Source organism: Electrona antarctica (genome assembly GCF_951216825.1).
Source record: "Electrona antarctica genome assembly, chromosome: 18".
NCBI lineage: Eukaryota > Metazoa > Chordata > Actinopteri > Myctophiformes > Myctophidae > Electrona > Electrona antarctica.
Genome location: NC_136799.1, coordinates 5,258,155 through 5,278,731, shown reverse-complemented (window position 1 = coordinate 5,278,731; position 20,577 = coordinate 5,258,155). Strand labels below are relative to the sequence as shown.

General features: G+C 45.3%; 1 protein-coding gene across 1 annotated transcript; it reads left to right on the top strand.

Moving 5' to 3' along the window:
- The first annotated feature begins 337 nt into the window (after positions 1 to 337).
- LOC306941709 (m7GpppN-mRNA hydrolase-like) lies at positions 338 to 19,254 on the top strand. The gene is given in 12 exon segments (XM_079527323.1): positions 338 to 624; positions 4,803 to 4,954; positions 8,009 to 8,136; positions 9,209 to 9,307; positions 10,636 to 10,696; positions 10,699 to 10,745; positions 12,618 to 12,730; positions 13,959 to 14,063; positions 14,972 to 15,098; positions 16,241 to 16,312; positions 16,452 to 16,503; positions 18,168 to 19,254. Coding segments are annotated over 12 exon segments (1,146 nt in total). The 5' UTR covers positions 338 to 571; the 3' UTR covers positions 18,305 to 19,254.
- Positions 19,255 to 20,577: the final 1,323 nt, after the last annotated feature.

The following is a 20,577-nucleotide window of genomic DNA, read 5'->3' as shown; positions in this document are numbered from 1 at the left end:
TACTTTTTACTCAAGTACATTTTGAATTCCAGATTTATTTATTTTTTAATCATTTTCTTAAATCCATTTTTTTGTTTTAGTAATAATACAACATAAACATTACAGAGACTTTAGTTGTTCATGTCATGTTGCACACATGCCTAAAATAGCTCTTATTTGCGCCGCCCTCGTTGAAAACAATGCATTTCCAACTCCAGCTTGTCCCAGTTGTCAGTTCAGGCTGCATTCAATGAACAGCTAACTCTGTCACTATGGCTCTCGAGTCAAGCATCATAGCTTTTATTGTGAAGGCACCAGCCGGATCGCATATTTTATTCCCACCGCGGCTGACTTTGAGGTGACGTCGCTACGCTGCTGCTTTGATGTGATGATGGCGGTTGTTTTCCATCTACAGCCGATCATCTTTGATCAATAACTTTGTGAATACCACCCCCCCACCCGGGTTCTGGTCTGGAGGAGGTTATCGATCATCCTCCGCATCATCATCACCATCACTGCCCGGCCGGCGTGCATGGTTCTGTTCTGCCGCTGATGTTTTTAATATAAATACATGCACTGACTGACTGACTCCATGGAATCCAAACGGGTCGAGATTCCTTCTGGGGTTCTGGACGACCTCTGCAGGTAAACCTTAATGATCATCACAACAGGGTAAAGGTAACCTATATGTTGTTGATTCCCCAGCTGGTCCCACTTACTTTAGGTTTATAGGGTTTTTTTTAGGCCAGGGTTAGGATTAGTTTTAGCTGTAAGCGGGGAACAAATAACCTTTTTTTGCGGGGTGGGGGTGGGTTTATTATTGTAAGTGGCGAACAAAGAACTTTTTTTTGCGGTGTGGCGACATGGGGAAGACGATTCTGCCCTGCAGTGCAGAATCGTAGAAGCAGTAGAAGGCTATGGACCAGAGCTAGGGAAGAACCAACCACGTACCACCCTAGTTGGTTCCGAATCACCCTGGTTGGTCCAATCACATTTTAAACGAGGTGGACCCTCTTGTAAACGAGTGTAATGTTTTATTGGGTCGTCCACTCACAGTTAACAGTCTTTGTATTGAGTTGTGCTTGAAATGTACTGTAATTCTGCAAACTGTTAATAATACTGCTAATATTTCAATCAATCAATCAATCAAAACCCTGCCTGGTTCTTCTCTGTCTGATCCACCAGTTGACCATCTCAGAGATGTCTTCTGACTGATCGATTCTGTACTTTTTTATTTTTGTGTATATCTCTGAGACTGACTATCTTGTTGTCTGCATGAGACGTCTTCACGTAATTCTTCTCCTCCCACTCTGCATCTTCATGAATGTAGCCATACAAAACAATATGCACCCATGACCCATGCATCTTCATGAATGTAGCCATACAAAACAATATGCACCCATGCATCTTCATGAATGTAGCCATACAAAACAATATACACCCATGACCCATGCATCTTCATGAATGTAGCCATACAAAACAATATGCACCCATGACCCATGCGTCTTCATGAATGTAGCCATACAAAACAATATGCACCCATGACCCATGCGTCTTCATGAATGTAGCCATACAAAACAATATACACCCATGACCCATGCATCTTCATGAATGTAGCCATATACATCTAATACGAGAGTGAAATGAAATGAAATGAAATGAAATGAAATGAAATCTATATTTACCCAGGGTATCTGGGCTAAGCTCAAGAACTTGTTTCCAGCCAGGCCCTGCTCATAGAACACATTTCATCGTAGTGGTTGATGCCTTGTTCAAGGGCATTTCAGCGGTGGTAATTTTAACGTGTCGGACGGCTGATTCGAACTGGGAACCTTCCGGTATCTAGACCGCGCCGCTATCCGTTCGGCCACCGCTGCCACAAATGACAATGAGTAATGACACTCCCGTTGACTCTCATTGTAACAATGGAATGCGGAAGTGCTCATTCTATCTCAATGGAATAGTTCCAGCCATAGGAGCAATGTTTGGAACTATCGCCCATAGGCACCCGCTTTGCGGCGTGATCAAAGCGTGTCACCACTCACCACTCTCTTACTAGATTACTCTGGTTTACCCTAAAGCAGTGGTTTTCAACCAGTGGTCCGGGGACCACCCCAGTGAGTGGTCCTTGAGGGGGTTCCAGGTGGTCCCCAGCTAAATGAGAGATGTTATACAAATGGCCTTTCATTAGATCTTTAATTGTTTCATTTACGCTCTCAAGAGTTAAATTATTGTTAACCCATTTTGGGCGGGAACCCCTTTTGGTGTTAGCATTATGTTGTGCTTTAGCTGTTGAAAAATAGCAGATCTACAAGCTCATAGCGCGCCACGAGCTTGTAGGTCTGCTATTTTTTATCAACGTTTGCCTCAATACAGGCAGCAACGAATTGTGGACAATCTTATCCAACAATAACACAATAGTCTTAATTGTGGGACAGCGAGGCTAAAATGTCATCACACGGTGGTCCGTGGCTCAAATGTCATCACACGGTGGTCCGTGGCTCAAATGTCAACACACGGTGGTCCGTGGCTCAAATGTCATCACACGGTGGTCCGTGGCTCAAATGTCATCACACGGTGGTCCGTGGCTCAAATGTCATCACACGGTGGTCCGTGGCTCAAATGTCATCACACGGTGGTCCGTGGCTCAAATGTCAACACACGGTGGTCCGTGGCTCAAATGTCATCACACGGTGGTCCGTGGCTCAAATGTCAACACACGGTGGTCCGTGGCTCAAATGTCATCACACGGTGGTCCGTGGCTCAAATGTCATCACACGGTGGTCCGTGGCTCAATGTCATCACACGGTGGTCCGTGGTAGCCTGGCTAATAAGCCAGACTAATATCACACAACACTGTCGCGGTATATCAGTCTGGGCTGGCTCCACTTGGATTTCATTTCCCGGGGAACATTTTCTCTTTGACGCAATTGGTCAGAGCTACTGTCAGTCAAAGGTCTCAAGCATTGAACGTCACTGCACCAAAGCCCGCCTATATTGCATACCGTGTCCCGATTGGTCCGACCTGTTCTCTGCTGTAGGAAAGAGGCGTGCTACTGAGCCTCGCCAGACCGTAATCCGCTGGTAGGCAACTTTTTTTTGCCAACGGCTGATTCGGTCTGGTTTATTAACCAGGCTAGGTCCGTATCTCAAATGCTGAGTAAATAATGGGCCTTGAAATGAAAAGAGTTGAAAACCTCTGCCCTAAAGCCAAGGATGTTTACCCAACATTTGACTTTGTCAGAACTCAGAATAAATACATCTCTGACAGTCTATGGTTTAACCCATTTAGGCCTGACCTCAAAATTTAAAAAAAATATTCTAAATCCTCCAGTTTTCTGAAATAAATATTTTCACGATTTTTCAAAAATAGCAGGCGCGCTACGAGCTTGTAGATCTGCTATTTTTCAATAGCTAAATTATAACAATGTTTAAAACGCCAAAAGGGATTCCCGCCCAAAATGGGTTAATGCTTTAATGTCAGTGATTCTCATTTCTCACCCTTTTTGTTTTTTAATGTCAAGGACGGGACCCTTCATAGTTTGATATGTTTTATCTTTATAAAAGCCTGCAGTTGTTCATTTAAATTTGATAGTAACTCAATCGTCCATCATCTGCAAAGTAACTCAAGTTGTCAACTTGTCAAGTTGTAGTGGACTAATGTTGTGGAGTAGAAGGCCTATAATACTGAGAAATGAAATACCGTACACGAGTAGAAAGGTACACTTTTTACATTTCCTAAAAGTACTTAAAGGGGCATTCCACTCATTTTCAACATTTTACTATGTCATTAATATACCTTAGAGCTGTTGTGTGGAAATAATAAAAAGTCCCCCCGATTCTGTGTTTCCTAGAACTAGAGATCTGAAAAAAATCATTAACATGGTGAAACACATCTTGATGATGTCATCAAGATGCGTTTCACCATGATTTTTCACCATGATTTTTGAGTGGTGTAAACCACTCCTACAACTGGCTTTGTTAGTCTGTGCAGAAAAAATGAGCATGGTTGCTATGTTCACCCTGTTCACCCGGGTGTGATTTCATTACGTCAGACAGGCTATATAAGACCTTACACCACTCAGTTCACACGGGTGTGATTTTTTTCATACTTACAGTTCTAGGAAACACAGAATCGGGGGGACTTTTTTTTATTATTTCCACACAACAGCTCTAAGGTATATTAATTACATAGTAAAATGTTGAAAATGGGTGGTTTTCCCCTTTAAATGCACTTACATTACCATTTCCCGTATCTGTGAACATGGCTGGGTGTGTGAACCTGATTGTGTTACCTAAACTAGCAGTGATATATAAACTATTTTAATCTCTGGGAGTGGGACCCCATTATAGCCCCTTTTGGGACCCCCTTTACCATTTTTGAGTGGTGTAAACCACTCCTACAACTGGCTTTGTTGAGTGGTGTAAACCACTCCTACAACTGGCTTTGTTAGTGCAGAAAAAATGAGCATGGTTGCTATGTTCACCCTGTTCACCCGGGTGTGATTTCATTACGTCAGACATGATTTTTTTGAGTGGTGTAAATCACTCCTACAACTGGCTTTGTTAGTCTGTGCAGAAAAAATGAGCATGGTTGCTATGTTCACCCTGTTCACCCGGGTGTGATTTAATTACGTCAGACATGATTTCATTACGTCAGACAGGCTATATTACACCACTCAGTTCACACGGGTGTGATTTTTAGTTTACGTGTCTGTCCGTACCAAAACAAATGAGCATGGTTGCTATGGTCACCCAGTTGACACTTTGTTGTCTGTTGCATTTCTTATTCTTTTGTTTTGTTTTGGGGGGTTGTGATCCAGTCGGTTCATCCTGCACATCCCCAGTGAGGAGAGGGACAATGCCATCCGCGTGTGCTTCCAGATCGAGCTGGCCCACTGGTTCTACCTGGACTTCAGCATGATGAACCAACCGGGCCTGCCTCAGTGTGGCATCCGGGACTTCGCCAAGGCCGATATCCTTCTATCTATTCTGAGGGTAGCCTGGGCAGCATTCCATTTCGGGTTTATGATCCGGTCGGGAGCGGATGGTAACTTTCGTCATGTTTATAGTCAATGATTTGTAGTCATCTGGCAGGAAACCAAGGGGGGGAATCAGTACTATGACTTAAATTATCATCCGCTCCAGACCGGTTCACACAGCGATTTTAGAACACAGACCAGGCTGTCCTCCGAGGTGGAAAGCCTGGTGACGCGAGGTTAATCAGAGGGAGGGATGGAGTGAGGGAGTAAGGGAGTACATTTTAACACACGGTTGACGATACGATACATGAACGATATTGGTTCATTATGGCGATACGATACGATTCAATGATTTGAAATCGATACAGTAACTATTTAGCAAATACATTGCATATGTGTGAAACTTGTGTATAGCGCAGGTTTTTTTAAGGGAAAGATTTAATATTATGGATATAAACTAAGTAAACACAATGATTCTCTGGCAAATAGATGGACATTGTATTTGAACACATGGACAAACCCAATTGCAAAACGATTCGATACCGATTTTTTTTCCCATTGCAAAATGATACAAAGGCAAACGATACGATATTTGCTGTTTACATTTATATACTTGTCTTATATTTCGATGCAGTTACTATATCGTATGTTACTATATCGTATGTAGGGCGGCTGTGGCTCAGGAGGTAGAGCAGGTCGTCCAATGATCCCTGGGTCGGCGGTTCGAATCCCGGCTCCTCCTGTCCACATGTCGAAGTGTCCTTGGGCAAGACACTGAACCCTACATTGCCTCCAATGAGTTGGTCGGTGTGAGCTCGCCACCATTGGTGTGTGAATGTGGGAAGTGAGGACGCTGGCGTCGACTGTTCGCCGCTTCACCTCCCAATGTATGAATGAATGAACCATTGTAAAGCGCTTTGAGCACTTGGAAAAGCGCTATAAAAATGCAATTCATTATTATTATTATTATTATTACACCCCTAGAGTAGAGTGTTTACCAGCCACGTAGACATCAAGACCATGAATTCAGCGTTTATTATGGTGAAAGAAATGCAAATCCTTTCCTTTCCATGCCGTACCCAAAGGCAGTATTCAGGAGATTTAATCCTTACCTTCACAAAAAAACATGCAGTAATCCTGGTCTCTAAACTACCTGATGGAGGCGCCTGATGGAGGGGAAAGGAACTGGTCGGAATAACGTGTTCCTCCACACGCTACGTCCTACCGGGGAAACTTCCGCCTGTCAGGTGAAAAAGAAGCAGCTTGGACTCCTCATGCATAGAAGGAAGCATGAGGTCACTCCCCAGGTTGGCAGAGGAAGTGTAGTGCCCGGGATTACATTAGAATTGACACTGGGTGAAAGAATGGGTTGCAAAATCGTGGGATAAAAGAAACGAAAGAAAGAAATCCATGTTATACGCCTCATCTCCAGTAGATAAGGGGGCAGCGTTGCACCCCGAAAATAGCTGATCTACAAGGTCTCAGCGCATCCCTGTTGTCCAGCATGGCTAGTGTTCTCCTGGACAGCAGGTCCCTGTTGTCCAGCATGGCTAGTGTTCTCCTGGACAGCAGGTCCCTGTTGTCCAGCATGGCTAGTGTTCTCCTTGACAGCAGGTCCCTGTTGTCCAGCATGGCTAGTGTTCTCCTGGACAGCAGGTCCCTGTTGTCCAGCATGGCTAGTGTTCTCCTGGACAGCAGGTCCCTGTTGTCCAGCATGGCTAGTGTTCTCCTGGACAGCAGGTCCCTGTTGTCCAGCATGGCTAGTGTTCTCCTGGACAGCAGGTCCCTGTTGTCCAGCATGGCTAGTGTTCTCCTGGACAGCAGGTCCCTGTTGTCCAGCAGTGCTAGTGTTCTCCTGGACAGCAGGTCCCTGTTGTCCAGCATGGCTAGTGTTCTCCTGGACAGCAGGTCCCTGTTGTCCAGCAGTGCTAGTGTTCTCCTGGACAGCAGGTCCCTGTTGTCCAGCATGGCTAGTGTTCTCCTTGACAGCAGGTCCCTGTTGTCCAGCAGTGCTAGTGTTCTCCTGGACAGCAGGTCCCTGTTGTCCAGCATGGCTAGTGTTCTCCTGGACAGCAGGTCCCTGTTGTCCAGCAGTGCTAGTGTTCTCCTGGACAGCAGGTCCCTGTTGTCCAGCATGGCTAGTGTTCTCCTGGACAGCAGGTCCCTGTTGTCCAGCAGTGCTAGTGTTCTCCTGGACAGCAGGTCCCTGTTGTCCAGCATGGCTAGTGTTCTCCTGGACAGCAGGTCCCTGTTGTCCAGCAGTGCTAGTGTTCTCCTGGACAGCAGGTCCCTGTTGTCCAGCATGGCTAGTGTTCTCCTGGACAGCAGGTCCCTGTTGTCCAGCAGTGCTAGTGTTCTCCTGGACAGCAGGTCCCTGTTGTCCAGCAGTGCTAGTGTTCTCCTGGACAGCAGGTCCCTGTTGTCCAGCATGGCTAGTGTTCTCCTTGACAGCAGGTCCCTGTTGTCCAGCATGGCTAGTGTTCTCCTGGACAGCAGGTCCCTGTTGTCCAGCATGGCTAGTGTTCTCCTGGACAGCAGGTCCCTGTTGTCCAGCAGTGCTAGTGTTCTCCTGGACAGCAGGTCCCTGTTGTCCAGCATGGCTAGTGTTCTCCTGGACAGCAGGTCCCTGTTGTCCAGCAGTGCTAGTGTTCTCCTGGACAGCAGGTCCCTGTTGTCCAGCATGGCTAGTGTTCTCCTGGACAGCAGGTCCCTGTTGTCCAGCATGGCTAGTGTTCTCCTGGACAGCAGGTCCCTGTTGTCCAGCAGTGCTAGTGTTCTCCTGGACAGCAGGTCCCTGTTGTCCAGCATGGCTAGTGTTCTCCTGGACAGCAGGTCCCTGTTGTCCAGCATGGCTAGTGTTCTCCTGGACAGCAGGTCCCTGTTGTCCAGCATGGCTAGTGTTCTCCTGGACAGCAGGTCCCTGTTGTCCAGCATGGCTAGTGTTCTCCTGGACAGCAGGTCCCTGTTGTCCAGCATGGCTAGTGTTCTCCTGGACAGCAGGTCCCTGTTGTCCAGCATGGCTAGTGTTCTCCTTGACAGCAATACACTTTTCCAACACTGTCCGTTCCTGTTGCCTCATGGGCAAGATGTCCAGAAAGTCATCGAACAGTGGAAGGAATATAAGATGGGTGTCCCCACCTACGGCGCCATCATTCTAGACGAAACTCTAGAACACGTGAGTAAATGGATTCTAGCACTGGCTCTCATTGTGGTGTCTGTCCGCCCCAGCTAAATGATTGATACGTTATGATCCGTACGCGTCTGCACCAGCACCGTAGACATGTTATGAGCTGCTTTCTGTCGATGCATTCCGTGCATGTGATCGTTTTCAGTGTTCGAGTTTGGAAGCGCTCGTTGGAAATCACTCATTGGCCTTGCGTAGTGCGCACCACCTGTTTTGAAATTTACATTAATCCGGGAGGCAGCGAGACGTTGCGTTACTGAAAACACTTTTCCAACAATTCCAACAAAGTTCTTGACAGAAAGTAGCTCATAACATGTCTACTATGGTAGATTTCTATGAAACAGAAACATTGCAGATAGAAAGAGGATAACTCGAGCTTTTCGTACAGCTGCAATGTTGGTGAGTTTAACGTCGTTTAATACAACCAGAGAACGTCTCTGTTTGGGTGTATGGTCTGTCGATGGCTGGTTTTGTTGCAACTCTAGATTCAACCCATTAAAAAAAACTCTTATCATCATACATCACATTCCGTGCTCGGCCAATCAGCTGAGCACATTCCGTGCTCAGCCAATCAGCTGAGCACATTCCGTGCTCGGCCAATCAGCTGAGCACACTCCGTGCTCATACACACTAAACGTCCTTTCCAAACGGGCAGTGATTTAACGCGCCTATAGTTTATAATTTTCAACGAGACCTCTTTTTTTTTTTTTTTTTACGCGCGGAGAAGTCGTGGGGCAACAACGCAAGCATATTCACGTGGTCGCGTTTTTTTTTTAATGTTTAATTTTCAATGTTGCAACACTTATAGACATATGGAATACGGCATTTCAACGGTAATATCGGATATCGTATATCGCAATATTCGGCATTAATACCGAGATATGACATTTTGTCCATATCGTGCAGCCCTAATACACACACAAAGCTGTGCATAGGAGGGTCTAGCCTAGCGGCCCTCAAAAACTCTGTGTTGCAAATTGCAGCCATGTGTTATCCTTTAGTAGTCGAGAAAAAAGAGCCATATAATGTCACTCCTACTAACTTTGATGTCACTCCATTGTAGGTTTTGCTGGTTCAGGGTTACTTGGCAAAGTCAGGGTGGGGATTCCCCAAGGGAAAAGTCAACGAGGATGAGGCGCCGCACGACTGTGCCGTGCGAGAAGTGAGTCAGTCACTCTTCTGTTAATACATTTTTGACCTGAGGACGATTCTACAAAATGTCTTCTAAATCATGACAGTTTTCTGAAAAACCTGTGTTTCTCTCTATGTCAGTGGTTCTCAAACTATTTAATGTCGAGGAACCCCAAAATGATTTGTAATTGGCCACCGACCCCCATCTGAAAATATGTAGTTCCAGGGACACATTTCCGGGTCATTGTCACTTGTCAGTCATTTCTTTGTATGCCAATTGATTGTCAACTAAAATGACATTGCTTTGACAGCCCCGATAGATGCCAGGTCATTTTCTTTTTTTTTCTTTATAATTTTTATCCCATGATTTTGTAACCCATTTTTCACCCCTGTGTCAATAATCTAATGTGATCCTGGGCTCTACACACCCTCCGCCAACCTAGTCCCCATATCTGGGGGACATGGGGAGAGCAACGGACTTGAACTCATGCTTCCTTCATGCCTGAGTGTCCAAGTTGCTCCTTTACACCTGACAGGGGGGGAGTTTCCCTGGTTGGATGTAGCGCGTGGAAGGAACACGTTATTCCATCCAGTTCCTTTCCCCTCCATCAGGCGCCCCGGCTGGCCAGGGGGAGGGGTTTTTAGAGAGCAGGATTACTGCATGTTTTTTGTGAGGGTACCTACCCTAGGGGACACGGGGAGAACATGCAAACTCCACACAGAAAGGCCCTTTCGGTCATTTCCTTGAGTGTGCAGGTGTATAACTGAACTGAAATCAGGTGTAAAACCTCATTATGTCTATAACAGATTTACATTTCAGGATTCAACTGCAAAAACTAGCAAACGTAGCAGATCTCCAAGCTCTAAACGATGTTGGTTCACGTCACGCTTTGAGCTTGTAGAGCTGCTACTTTTGATTAACCCATTTTGGGCGGGAACCCCTTTTGGAGTTATTGAACATTATGTTATAATTTAGCTATTTAAAAATGGAAGATCTACAAGCTCATAGCACGCCACCGAGTGGCGCGCTATGAGCTTGTAGGTCTGCTATTTTTGAAAAATCGTGAAAATATGGCACAAATTTGGAATATATATTTTTTCAGAACGAACGTTTTTAACTCAAGTATTTGCTTCTGGGAGGTCCCTGGAACAACATATTTTCAGATGGGGGGGTCGGCGACCAAATGCATATAATTGTTGGGGTCCTTGACATGAAATATTGAGCACCACTGATATAGAAACATAGACCTGTATTTCAGAAAACTGGAGGATTTAGAAGACATATTTTAAAGTTAGCATGTGGAGATGTAAGCGGTTTCTGCGACCGCTCCTCTGTGACTCTGACCGTGGTCTTTACAGGTTCTGGAGGAGACGAGCTTCGACATCAAAGATCGTATCTCTAAGGACGTGTCCTTAGAGATACGTCCAGGGACACCAAGTTCAACCCCAAAACCCGCAAGGAGATCAGGGTACATATCGTATATATATATATATACCCACGTCTTTCACCCACCCGCCTTCTGCCTAATGTTGGACGTTTTTCATTAAGACTGGCAACCAACGATTATTCTTTTTAGTGATCATTCTATTAGTTTCTCGATTAGTTCAATTGAAATCTAATTGTTTTTTTTAAATCAGTTAGTCTAACTGGTGCCACGAATATGGAAAATAGTCGTTCCAACAAGCTTGTTGATCCTGTACATATGCTATTTCTGCTACTTCTGAAAATTGATTGATTAGAATTGGTTATTCTTGTAATCGATAAAATCTATTAGTTTGATTCACTATTACATCCCCTAGTAAAAAAACCCTTTGTAGATCTGCTATTTTAGCCATTTTCTAAAAAACAACAATTGAGTGTTTTATAATCTAGTTTGATTAACTGTTGCACCTCTAGTTATAATTAAAAAATCACACCCGTGTGAACTGAGTGGTGTAAGGTTTTATATAGCATGATCAGCTGTGGTCTGACGTAATGTCTGACGTAATGAAATCATTATTATATAAGGTAAGGTATTATATAGCCTGATCAGCTCTGATCTGACGTAATGAAATCACACCCGGATGTGTTCCCTCTTGTAGAACATGGAGTGGTTCCCCATTGAACAGCTGCCTCGTCACACGTCGGTGTTTTCCCTCTTGTAGAACATGGAGTGGTTCCCCATTGAACAGCTGCCTTGTCACACGTCGGTGTTTTCCCTCTTGTAGAACATGGAGTGGTTCCCCATTGAACAGCTGCCTTGTCACACGTCGGTGTTTTCCCTCTTGTAGAACATGGAGTGGTTCCCCATTGAGCAGCTGCCTTGTCACACGTCGGTGTTTTCCCTCTTGTAGAACATGGAGTGGTTCCCCATTGAACAGCTGCCTTGTCACACGTCGGTGTTTTCCCTCTTGTAGAACATCGAGTGGTTCCCCATTGAGCAGCTGCCTTTTCACACGTCGGTGTTTTCCCTCTTGTAGAACATGGAGTGGTTCCCCATTGAACAGCTGCCTTGTCACACGTCGGTGTTTTCCCTCTTGTAGAACATGGAGTGGTTCCCCATTGAACAGCTGCCTCGTCACACGTCGGTGTTTTCCCTCTTGTAGAACATGGAGTGGTTCCCCATTGAGCAGCTGCCTTGTCACACGTTGGTGTTTTCCCTCTTGTAGAACATGGAGTGGTTCCCCATTGAACAGCTGCCTTGTCACACGTCGGTGTTTTCCCTCTTGTAGAACATGGAGTGGTTCCCCATTGAACAGCTGCCTTGTCACACGTCGGTGTTTTCCCTCTTGTAGAACATGGAGTGGTTCCCCATTGAGCAGCTGCCTTGTCACACGTCGGTGTTTTCCCTCTTGTAGAACATGGAGTGGTTCCCCATTGAGCAGCTGCCTTGTCACACGTCGGTGTTTTCCCTCTTGTAGAACATGGAGTGGTTCCCCATTGAACAGCTGCCTTGTCACACGTCGGTGTTTTCCCTCTTGTAGAACATGGAGTGGTTCCCCATTGAGCAGCTGCCTTGTCACACGTCGGTGTTTTCCCTCTTGTAGAACATGGAGTGGTTCTCCATTGAGCAGCTGCCTCGTCACACGTCGGTGTTTTCCCCTGTTGTAGAACATGGAGTGGTTCCCCATTGAGCAGCTGCCTCGTCACACGTCGGTGTTTTCCCTCTTGTAGAACATGGAGTGGTTCCCCATTGAACAGCTGCCTTGTCACACGTTGGTGTTTTCCCTCTTGTAGAACATGGAGTGGTTCCCCATTGAGCAGCTGCCTTGTCACGTCGGTGTTTTCCCTCTTGTAGAACATGGAGTGGTTCCCCATTGAGCAGCTGCCTTGTCACACGTCGGTGTTTTCCCTCTTGTAGAACATCGAGTGGTTCCCCATTGAGCAGCTGCCTTGTCACCGGAACGACATGACGCCCAAATCCAAGCTGGGGTTGCCTCCTAACAAGTTCTTCATGGCCATTCCCTTCATACGGTGAGAGAGAGAGTCCTTTGCTTATGAGGGGCCCTGTTAACCTGACTCCGCCAGATGGGGCAGCAGAGAGTACACTGGGTTCCCCCCTCCTGCTCCCATCTGGGAACTCTCAGGCAGACTTGATGCCCGGCCACAAAACGGCCTGGCCAATCAGCAGCAGCTTCTAGCAGCTTCTAGCAGCAGCTTCTAGCGTCTAGCTGCTGCTGATTGGCCAGGCCGTTTTGTGGCCGGGCATCAAGTCTGCCTGAGAGTTCCCAGATTGGAGCAGGAGGGGGGAACCCAGTGTACTCTCTGCTGCCCCATCTGGCGGAGTCAGGTTACCTGTGCCGTGTCCACACAAGAAACCCCTATAAAATAAATTGCTCAATACTGACAGCCGGTCAGCAAGTGGATTCATGAATGTATGTATATACTAGACAATAGACAATATTTTAGGCCAATACAAATATTGGGTAATATTATTGGGTAAACAAAAGAAGCCTGTCGCCTGACGGACTAAGTGGGAACAGGAGCTCTTCTCTGGCGTCGTCTTTACCATAGAAATGCATGGCAGCTTTTACCCATCTAGGACTGAGACCAGATTCTACAAAATGTCTTCTAAATCATGACTGTTTTTTGAAAAACCTATGTTTCTATATCAGTGGTTCTCAAACTATGGACACCAAATCTTATACTGTATGTATTTGGCTGTGGACCCCCCCCCCCCCCCATCTGAAAATATGTTGGTCCAGGGACCCCACAGAAGCAAATATTTGAGTTAAAAACATTTGCTGTGAAATAATATATATTCAAAGATTTGCACACGTTTTCATACATTTTCAAAAAAATAGCAGTTCTACAAGCTCGTAAGGCGCCACAGACTGAATGTTTAGACCCGAGACCAGATATTTTATATTATATTCTGTTTTCTGAAAAACCTGTTTCTATGTCAGTGGTGCTCAACCTGTTTCTATGTCAGTGGTGCTCAACCTGTTTCTATGTCAAGGGTCCAGGGACCCTCCAGAAGCAAAGATTTGAGTCGTATATATTCAAAGATTTGCGCCACATTTTCTACAAGCTCGCAAGCACGGCACTCGGAGCTTGTAGATCTGCTTTTTGTCTCAACAGCTAAAGTGTAACATAACGCTTAAAACACCAAAAGGTGGTTCCCGTCCTGAACGGGTTAAGTAACATGAATAGATTGAGGTGACGTGGTTGTTTGACCTTTGACCTGTGCGTTGGTCCGCAGGCCGCTGAGGGAGTGGATCGCCAGGCTGAAGGGCGAGTCTACCGACAGCGACGACGACTTCCCTGGCAGCGCCGGAGCGACCTGCAAACCTTCGGAGAAAGCCCGGTAAACTGTTTTTCTTTTTTTTTAATTATTATACTTTTTGGCTCAGAGCCTCAGCCTGATGGCCTCAAAATACTTAATATCTCCCCCAGTCCAGAGGGATATATCCTTTTTGGTCTAATGGACTTTCACACGGGAGACCCGAGTTCGAATCCCGAGCGGTACTAGGGTTGGGAAGATGCGGCTACTGGATTGTGAAATTCTTTTGGGTGCGAGCTGGTGTGAGCGTTTTTTTGCCAGTGCTTACACACCAAAACAAACCTCCAAAGCGGTATTTGGAATATCTTGGTTGCAGAGTTGAAAAGAACATGTTTTGTGTTGGGTTTTGCTTATCATTGTACTGGTGCATGAGTCAATATATCGTGGACATCGCCACCACTCCAAATGAGTTCATTAACTTTAGGGAATGTAGCGCTTTGTTCTTCTTTTTTTCATGTACAATGTATGTTTTATTTTTATTTGTTGAGTGGTGCAACCACTCCTATAGACACCTATGTTTGTCCCTGGGTCTGTCTGTCTGTCTGGCAGAGGTTCATCGTTGGCATCCAGGGAGTGTGTGTGCAAATTAAAATTTGGCATCGACCGAGTTAACGTTGCCGGAGATTAGCTGTTAACACACACACACACACACACACACACACACACACACACACACACACGGACACACACACACACACACACACACGGACGGAGTGCAAAACCTACTCTCTCCCCATTCCTTCGGCCTGGTGGAGACACAATAAATTCACTTGTTTTTTTTTCTTATTTATCAAAAGTCTGATTTAACATATTTGGTCCATTTAGTCCAAATCCAAATATCTTTTCTTTCTGAGTTCTGAGTGAGTTAGACAGTTTATTTTTTGTATATATCATGAGTAATCTAAATTCTTTGTTTTCATGTCCCCGTGTAGGTCCAAACACAGACGGCCACAGCTTCCGGACGCGCTGCTGGGAGACGTGTGGGGCAAAACCAGGCCGCAGAAGACCCTGCTGGGACCGCTCAGCCAGTACGAGCTCAACGAATGCATGAAAGCCAAGGTCAGACTCCCTTCAACAGGCAGTGTTGTTTTTGTCGACTAAAACTAAGACGAAAAATGTTTGTCGACTACCTTTTTTTCACTGAGGAAAACTAAATGGAAACTAATTGAAAACTAAGCATCAAATTATTGGCTCAGGGATGCGACAAAAAACAAAAGAATATCCATGAATTCATGTCTCCATGAATTCATTGTCAAGCAGCTACTGTAGATGTGTGTCTATTGGTTTGATTGATTGAAAAATCAATCAAACAGTTTTCAGAATTACAGTACATTTCAAGCACAAACTCAATACAAAGGCTGTTAACTGTGAGTGGACGACCCAATTAAGCATTACACTTGTTTCCAATAGGGTCCACCATGTTCAAATCATCAAAAACATTTAGAGACGTACAAATAGACACTTCTATATAGACAAAGGACAGAACAGGAATTCATCATAAAGGAGGTAAAAAGGGAAAAGAAACATATACAGTGAGGGAAAAAAAGGGGTGGGCGGTGGGGGGGATTCACGTTCAGCTCCGTTAATTTGTTTGTTTTCCTTGGAGGAGCTGCGTTGGGTCCCCAAGTCGGCTCCGTGGCCGTACCTTGAGTTGGCTGTGTGGCCGCGACCGTCTCTTGTGTTGTCCTTGTGTTGGGTCCCCAAGTCGGCTCCGTGGCCGTACCTTGAGTTGGCTGTGTGGCCGTGACTGTCTCTTGGCTTTACTGTTGACAGTTGAAGCTGTGACTGAGTTACAGTTGGAAGTGCCTGTCTGACGATTTGTTTTCATTATGTGGTCTTTGTCGCCATCCTATGGACAAAGATAATACTGCAAGTGAGATTCATCACCATTAGCAAAGGTGTTCATTTGTCACTCACTCATACACGCATTCTCCACAGACTGTGTTAACATATACAAAATAATTGAAAATATGATAAAGTCTGCACACTGGTTAAACATGCAGCTCCACTTTGTTGTGTTGTGCTCTTAATGTTTCGATCACCAGATCTTCCATCAATACGTTTCTGATAGCAATATACTTGGAGAAGAAATAACCACGCATTGATATCTAAGCGCGTTGGACAAGCTTTCTTAAAAGCAAGTGTCAAGTGCAAAGTAAAGTAACATTCCTCTTTTTGGTCCCCCCCCCCCCCCCCCATAGACTCCAAACATGAAAGGCAGTCGCAAGTCCCAAGATTCTCCGAGCCTGAAGAAAGGAGCCAATGGCAACGGGGTGAGAGCAGAGCAGAACCTCAAGACTGAGTTTCTTAGTAGCTCCAGAAAGATCTTGAATGTCATGTGGTGTGATCAGGCTCTCATGAATGTCATACCTTGATGATGATGATGATGATGTTTTTGTATTATTCCCACAGAAAGAAGAGCGCAAATTTCAACCCAGAAGACTACAGGACAACTTTGACAAAGGTACATTCAGTTCAGAGAGAAAGAAACTTTAGTTTGGGCTTTGGTAGAACCTGGGGTTGTGCAGCTGCCTGTCTGGCCCTGGGGGAGATTGTCCATTATCTGTCTGGCCCTGGGGGAAATTGTCCATTATCTGTCTGGCCCTGGGGGAGATTGTCCATTATCTGTCTGGCCCTGGGGGAGATTGTCCATTATCTGTCTGGCCCTGGGGGAAATTGTCCATTATCTGTCTGGCCCTGGGGGAGATTGTCCATTATCTGTCTGGCCCTGGGGGAAATTGTCCATTATCTGTCTGGCCCTGGGGGAGATTGTCCATTATCTGTCTGGCCCTGGGGGAAATTGTCCATTATCTGTCTGGCCCTGGGGGAGATTGTCCATTATCTGTCTGGCCCTGGGGGAAATTGTCCATTATCTGTCTGGCCCTGGGGGAGATTGTCCATTATCTGTCTGGCCCTGGGGGAAATTGTCCATTATCTGTCTGGCCCTGGGGGAGATTGTCCATTATCTGTCTGGCCCTGGGGGAAATTGTCCATTATCTGTCTGGCCCTGGGGGAGATTGTCCATTATCTGTCTGGCCCTGGGGGAAATTGTCCATTATCTGTCTGGCCCTGGGAGAGATTGTCCATTATCTGTCTGGCCCTGGGGGAGATTGTCCATTATCTGTCTGGCCCTGGGGGAGATTGTCCATTATCTGTCTGGCCCTGGGGGAGATTGTCCATTATCTGTCTGGCCCTGGGAGATTGTCCATTATCTGTCTGGCCCTGGGGGAGATTGTCCATTATCTGTCTGGCCCTGGGGGAGATTGTCCATTATCTGTCTGGCCCTGGGGGAGATTGTCCATTATCTGTCTGGCCCTGGGGGAGATTGTCCATTATCTTTGGGTTGTGCAGCTGCCTGTCTGGCCCTGGGGGAGATTGTCCATTATCTGTCTGGCCCTGGGGGAGATTGTCCATTATCTTGGTGCTGTTTCCTCTGTGCTCTGTAATGGAGGAACCACGAGTCGTGATTCACTCTCATTCTATGGTCAAACAGATCTCACAATCACATTTTACACAATTGTTACAATTTTATATATATATATATATATATATATATATATATATATAAATCTTTTTTAAATAATGACTGCTCAAAGTGAATGGATTCGCTACTGCCAGTTCCTCTCTGACCACCTACCAAAGTTACTTTTACCACTTTAACCCAGGGCTTCCCTATTTATTTATTTTTTTGGGGGGGGAACAAATCTATGTACTAGCATATATTACCCATTTTTCTCCCCAATTGAGTCGTTAAGCCAATTAATTCCTCCCCCCACACACATGTGTCTGTTGTGCATCCTGCTGACTCAGCTCCCAGGGTTGGAGCGCCCGGTGCAGTGTTGTTTTTGGCAGCAAATATAGATTTTAGTTTTAGTCATAGTCTCTTGAATAGTTTTAATTTAGTTTTAGTCACATTTTAGTCACCTGGAATGTTTTAGTGTTAATCTAGACACTTGGTTGTGAAAAAAAAAAAACGCTATTTTTCGTGCTCGGACACAGCCAGGGACCCATGGACCCAGCCAGGGACCCAGCCAGGGACCCAGGGACACAGCTAGGGACAGACACACATAGCTCCTTAATGAAGTGGTTGCACTTATAGCAGCTTTAATCTTGTGCTCTCTCCCACAGAGCCGGTTTTCTGCAGTCCCACCAACGGCCACCTGGCGCTGTACAACAACAGAGACTACGAGCAGCTGTTCTCGTCCCGATCGTTCCTCAACTTCAAGTTCGACTGGGAAGCCGTTATGAAATGTTTCGACCCGTGATGATCGACGGAACGTCCGCGCTAGCTTGATCGGTGTCGGCTGCTTTTTGGTGTGTTTTTTTTTTAACGCCATTGCTCCAAGGAAGCGGGCCCAAATAGAACAGTAAATCTCAACTTTTTTCTTTTTTTTTTAACTTTTTTCTTTTTCATTTCAAAGACCGCCACTTTGATATGCATTGGGCCACGGACCCCCATTCGATCCCCAATCTGCAATGTAAAGTCCTCACGGTTAACGTGACTCTTTAGAGTGTGCACGTGTCCTTAATGGTTCCTTTTGAACACACTCTCAGAGTTACAGAGCCGTACTAAAACGTCCATTTGGACCCAAAGTTGAGAACCGTTGATCTAGAAGAGGGTGTGTCTGTCTCTGTCCAGCTAATCTCGCGAACCACTTTACTGAATATTTTTTCGTGTGTGTGTGTGTGTGTGTGTGTGTGTGTGTGTGTGTGTGTGTGTGTGTGTGTGTGTGTGTGTGTGTGTGTGTGTGTGTGTGTGTGTGTGTGTGTGTGTGTGTGTGTGTGTGTGTGTGTGTGTGTGTGTGTGTGTGTGTGTGTGTGTGTGTGTGTGTGTGTGTCGGAATTCATAATGTAAGATCTACTGTCCCGCCTTCACTCCATATTTGGGCAAGACTGACCTGACCAATCTATGACATCAGAGGTCAGACAGAGATCCATCCTCCAGAGAAGCCATGCCGTCGTTAGACCTAGTCTTGTTTTCCTTTTTTTTTTCTTTTTAAAATGATTTATATTTTATTGAAAATGTTATTTTTGTACGCAGGACATGATAATGATTGGAATAATACATCGCACACGACGACAATAAGAACGACTACAAAAAAACAATAATGGATAATTCTAATAATTGTCCAATTATGGACAATATAAAACAACAATGGATGAACAACAAAAGAAATAAAAACGATACAAAAACCCACAGTTGCTTATCTTGATTCATCAAAAGGAATGGTTGACGTGCTGAACGAGTGTGGAGTTGCACTCTCCTCGAATTGAGACAAACATAATACTAAAAAGAAGAATGCACGTTTGAGAATCATTTAACCCATTTTGACCTGAGATCAGATTCTAAAAATGTCTTCTACATCCTGGCAGTTTTCTGAAAAAGCTATTTTTCTATGTCAGTCATAATGCTAACACCAAAAGGGGTTCCCGCCCAGAATGGGTTAAAAACTAGAAAAAGTGCCCTTCTGGGCACAGGTCTCCACCAGGAGGATAGGACTGTGTGAGATGTTTGGCAAAATGTTTAGGAGTAATATAAACATGTTTTTTTGTTTTTGTTTTCATTTCATTTTGTTGAGGAAATGCAGAGCCAGATCACTCATCTCTGAGAATAGAATTCTGGATGACATGTGCAGCATTTTGAACGAAACGGGCCACTCTTTGGAACTTTGGAAGGCAATGTTAGCCAATCGGTGTAGAAGCTGAGAAATCCAACGGACTCGTCTTGATCACATCACTACAGAGATGTGTACCGATTTGCGTGATATTTGGATGAAATCTGTGCGACATAAGCAATGTGTTTTGCAGAAATCGTCCTCATGGTGGCGCTATAACCGGCAGATGTGGAGGGATGCAGGGACAATGTTTTTCCATGGCCTCTAGGGAGTGCGCATACTTAAGTTGTATACAGATCGATGCAGTTATAGCTAAAAACAGGAATTGGCTTGTTATAGTGCCACCATGAGGCTGATTTGGGAAAAAATGAGTGGCATGTCGTCCTCGGCCTAGTAGAAATGTGCGTGTATAATTTCACGGAAATTGCTCACTGTGTTTGTGATTTGTGGCATTTTGTTCGAAACGGACCAATCATGTGAGCTTTGGAAGCCAATCTTAGCCAATCAGGATGGAAGATGGGAAATGGTGCAGATCCGTGTTGATCACATGACTATGGAGATAGTGTATACCGAATTGTGTGATGTATGGATAAAATGTGTACGAGTAATCTACAGAAATGTGTTTTGCCTAAATCGGCCTCATGGTGGCGCTATAACAGGCCGTTGAAGAATATTTGGGGCAGAGGTTTTTGTCGTTGGCATCCAGGGAGTGTGTGCAAAGTTTGGCATGGATCGGGCCAACGGTGGCAGAGATTAGCTGGTAACGGACGGACGGAAGGAAGGACGGACACACACACACGGACAGAGTGCAAAACATACTCTCCCCATGCCTTCGGCCTGGTGGAGACAACAATGCCATAGGCCTGACTCACACGGTCGCAACAGATTGATGTATGCTTGTTGTATGAGATGTATAGCTGATG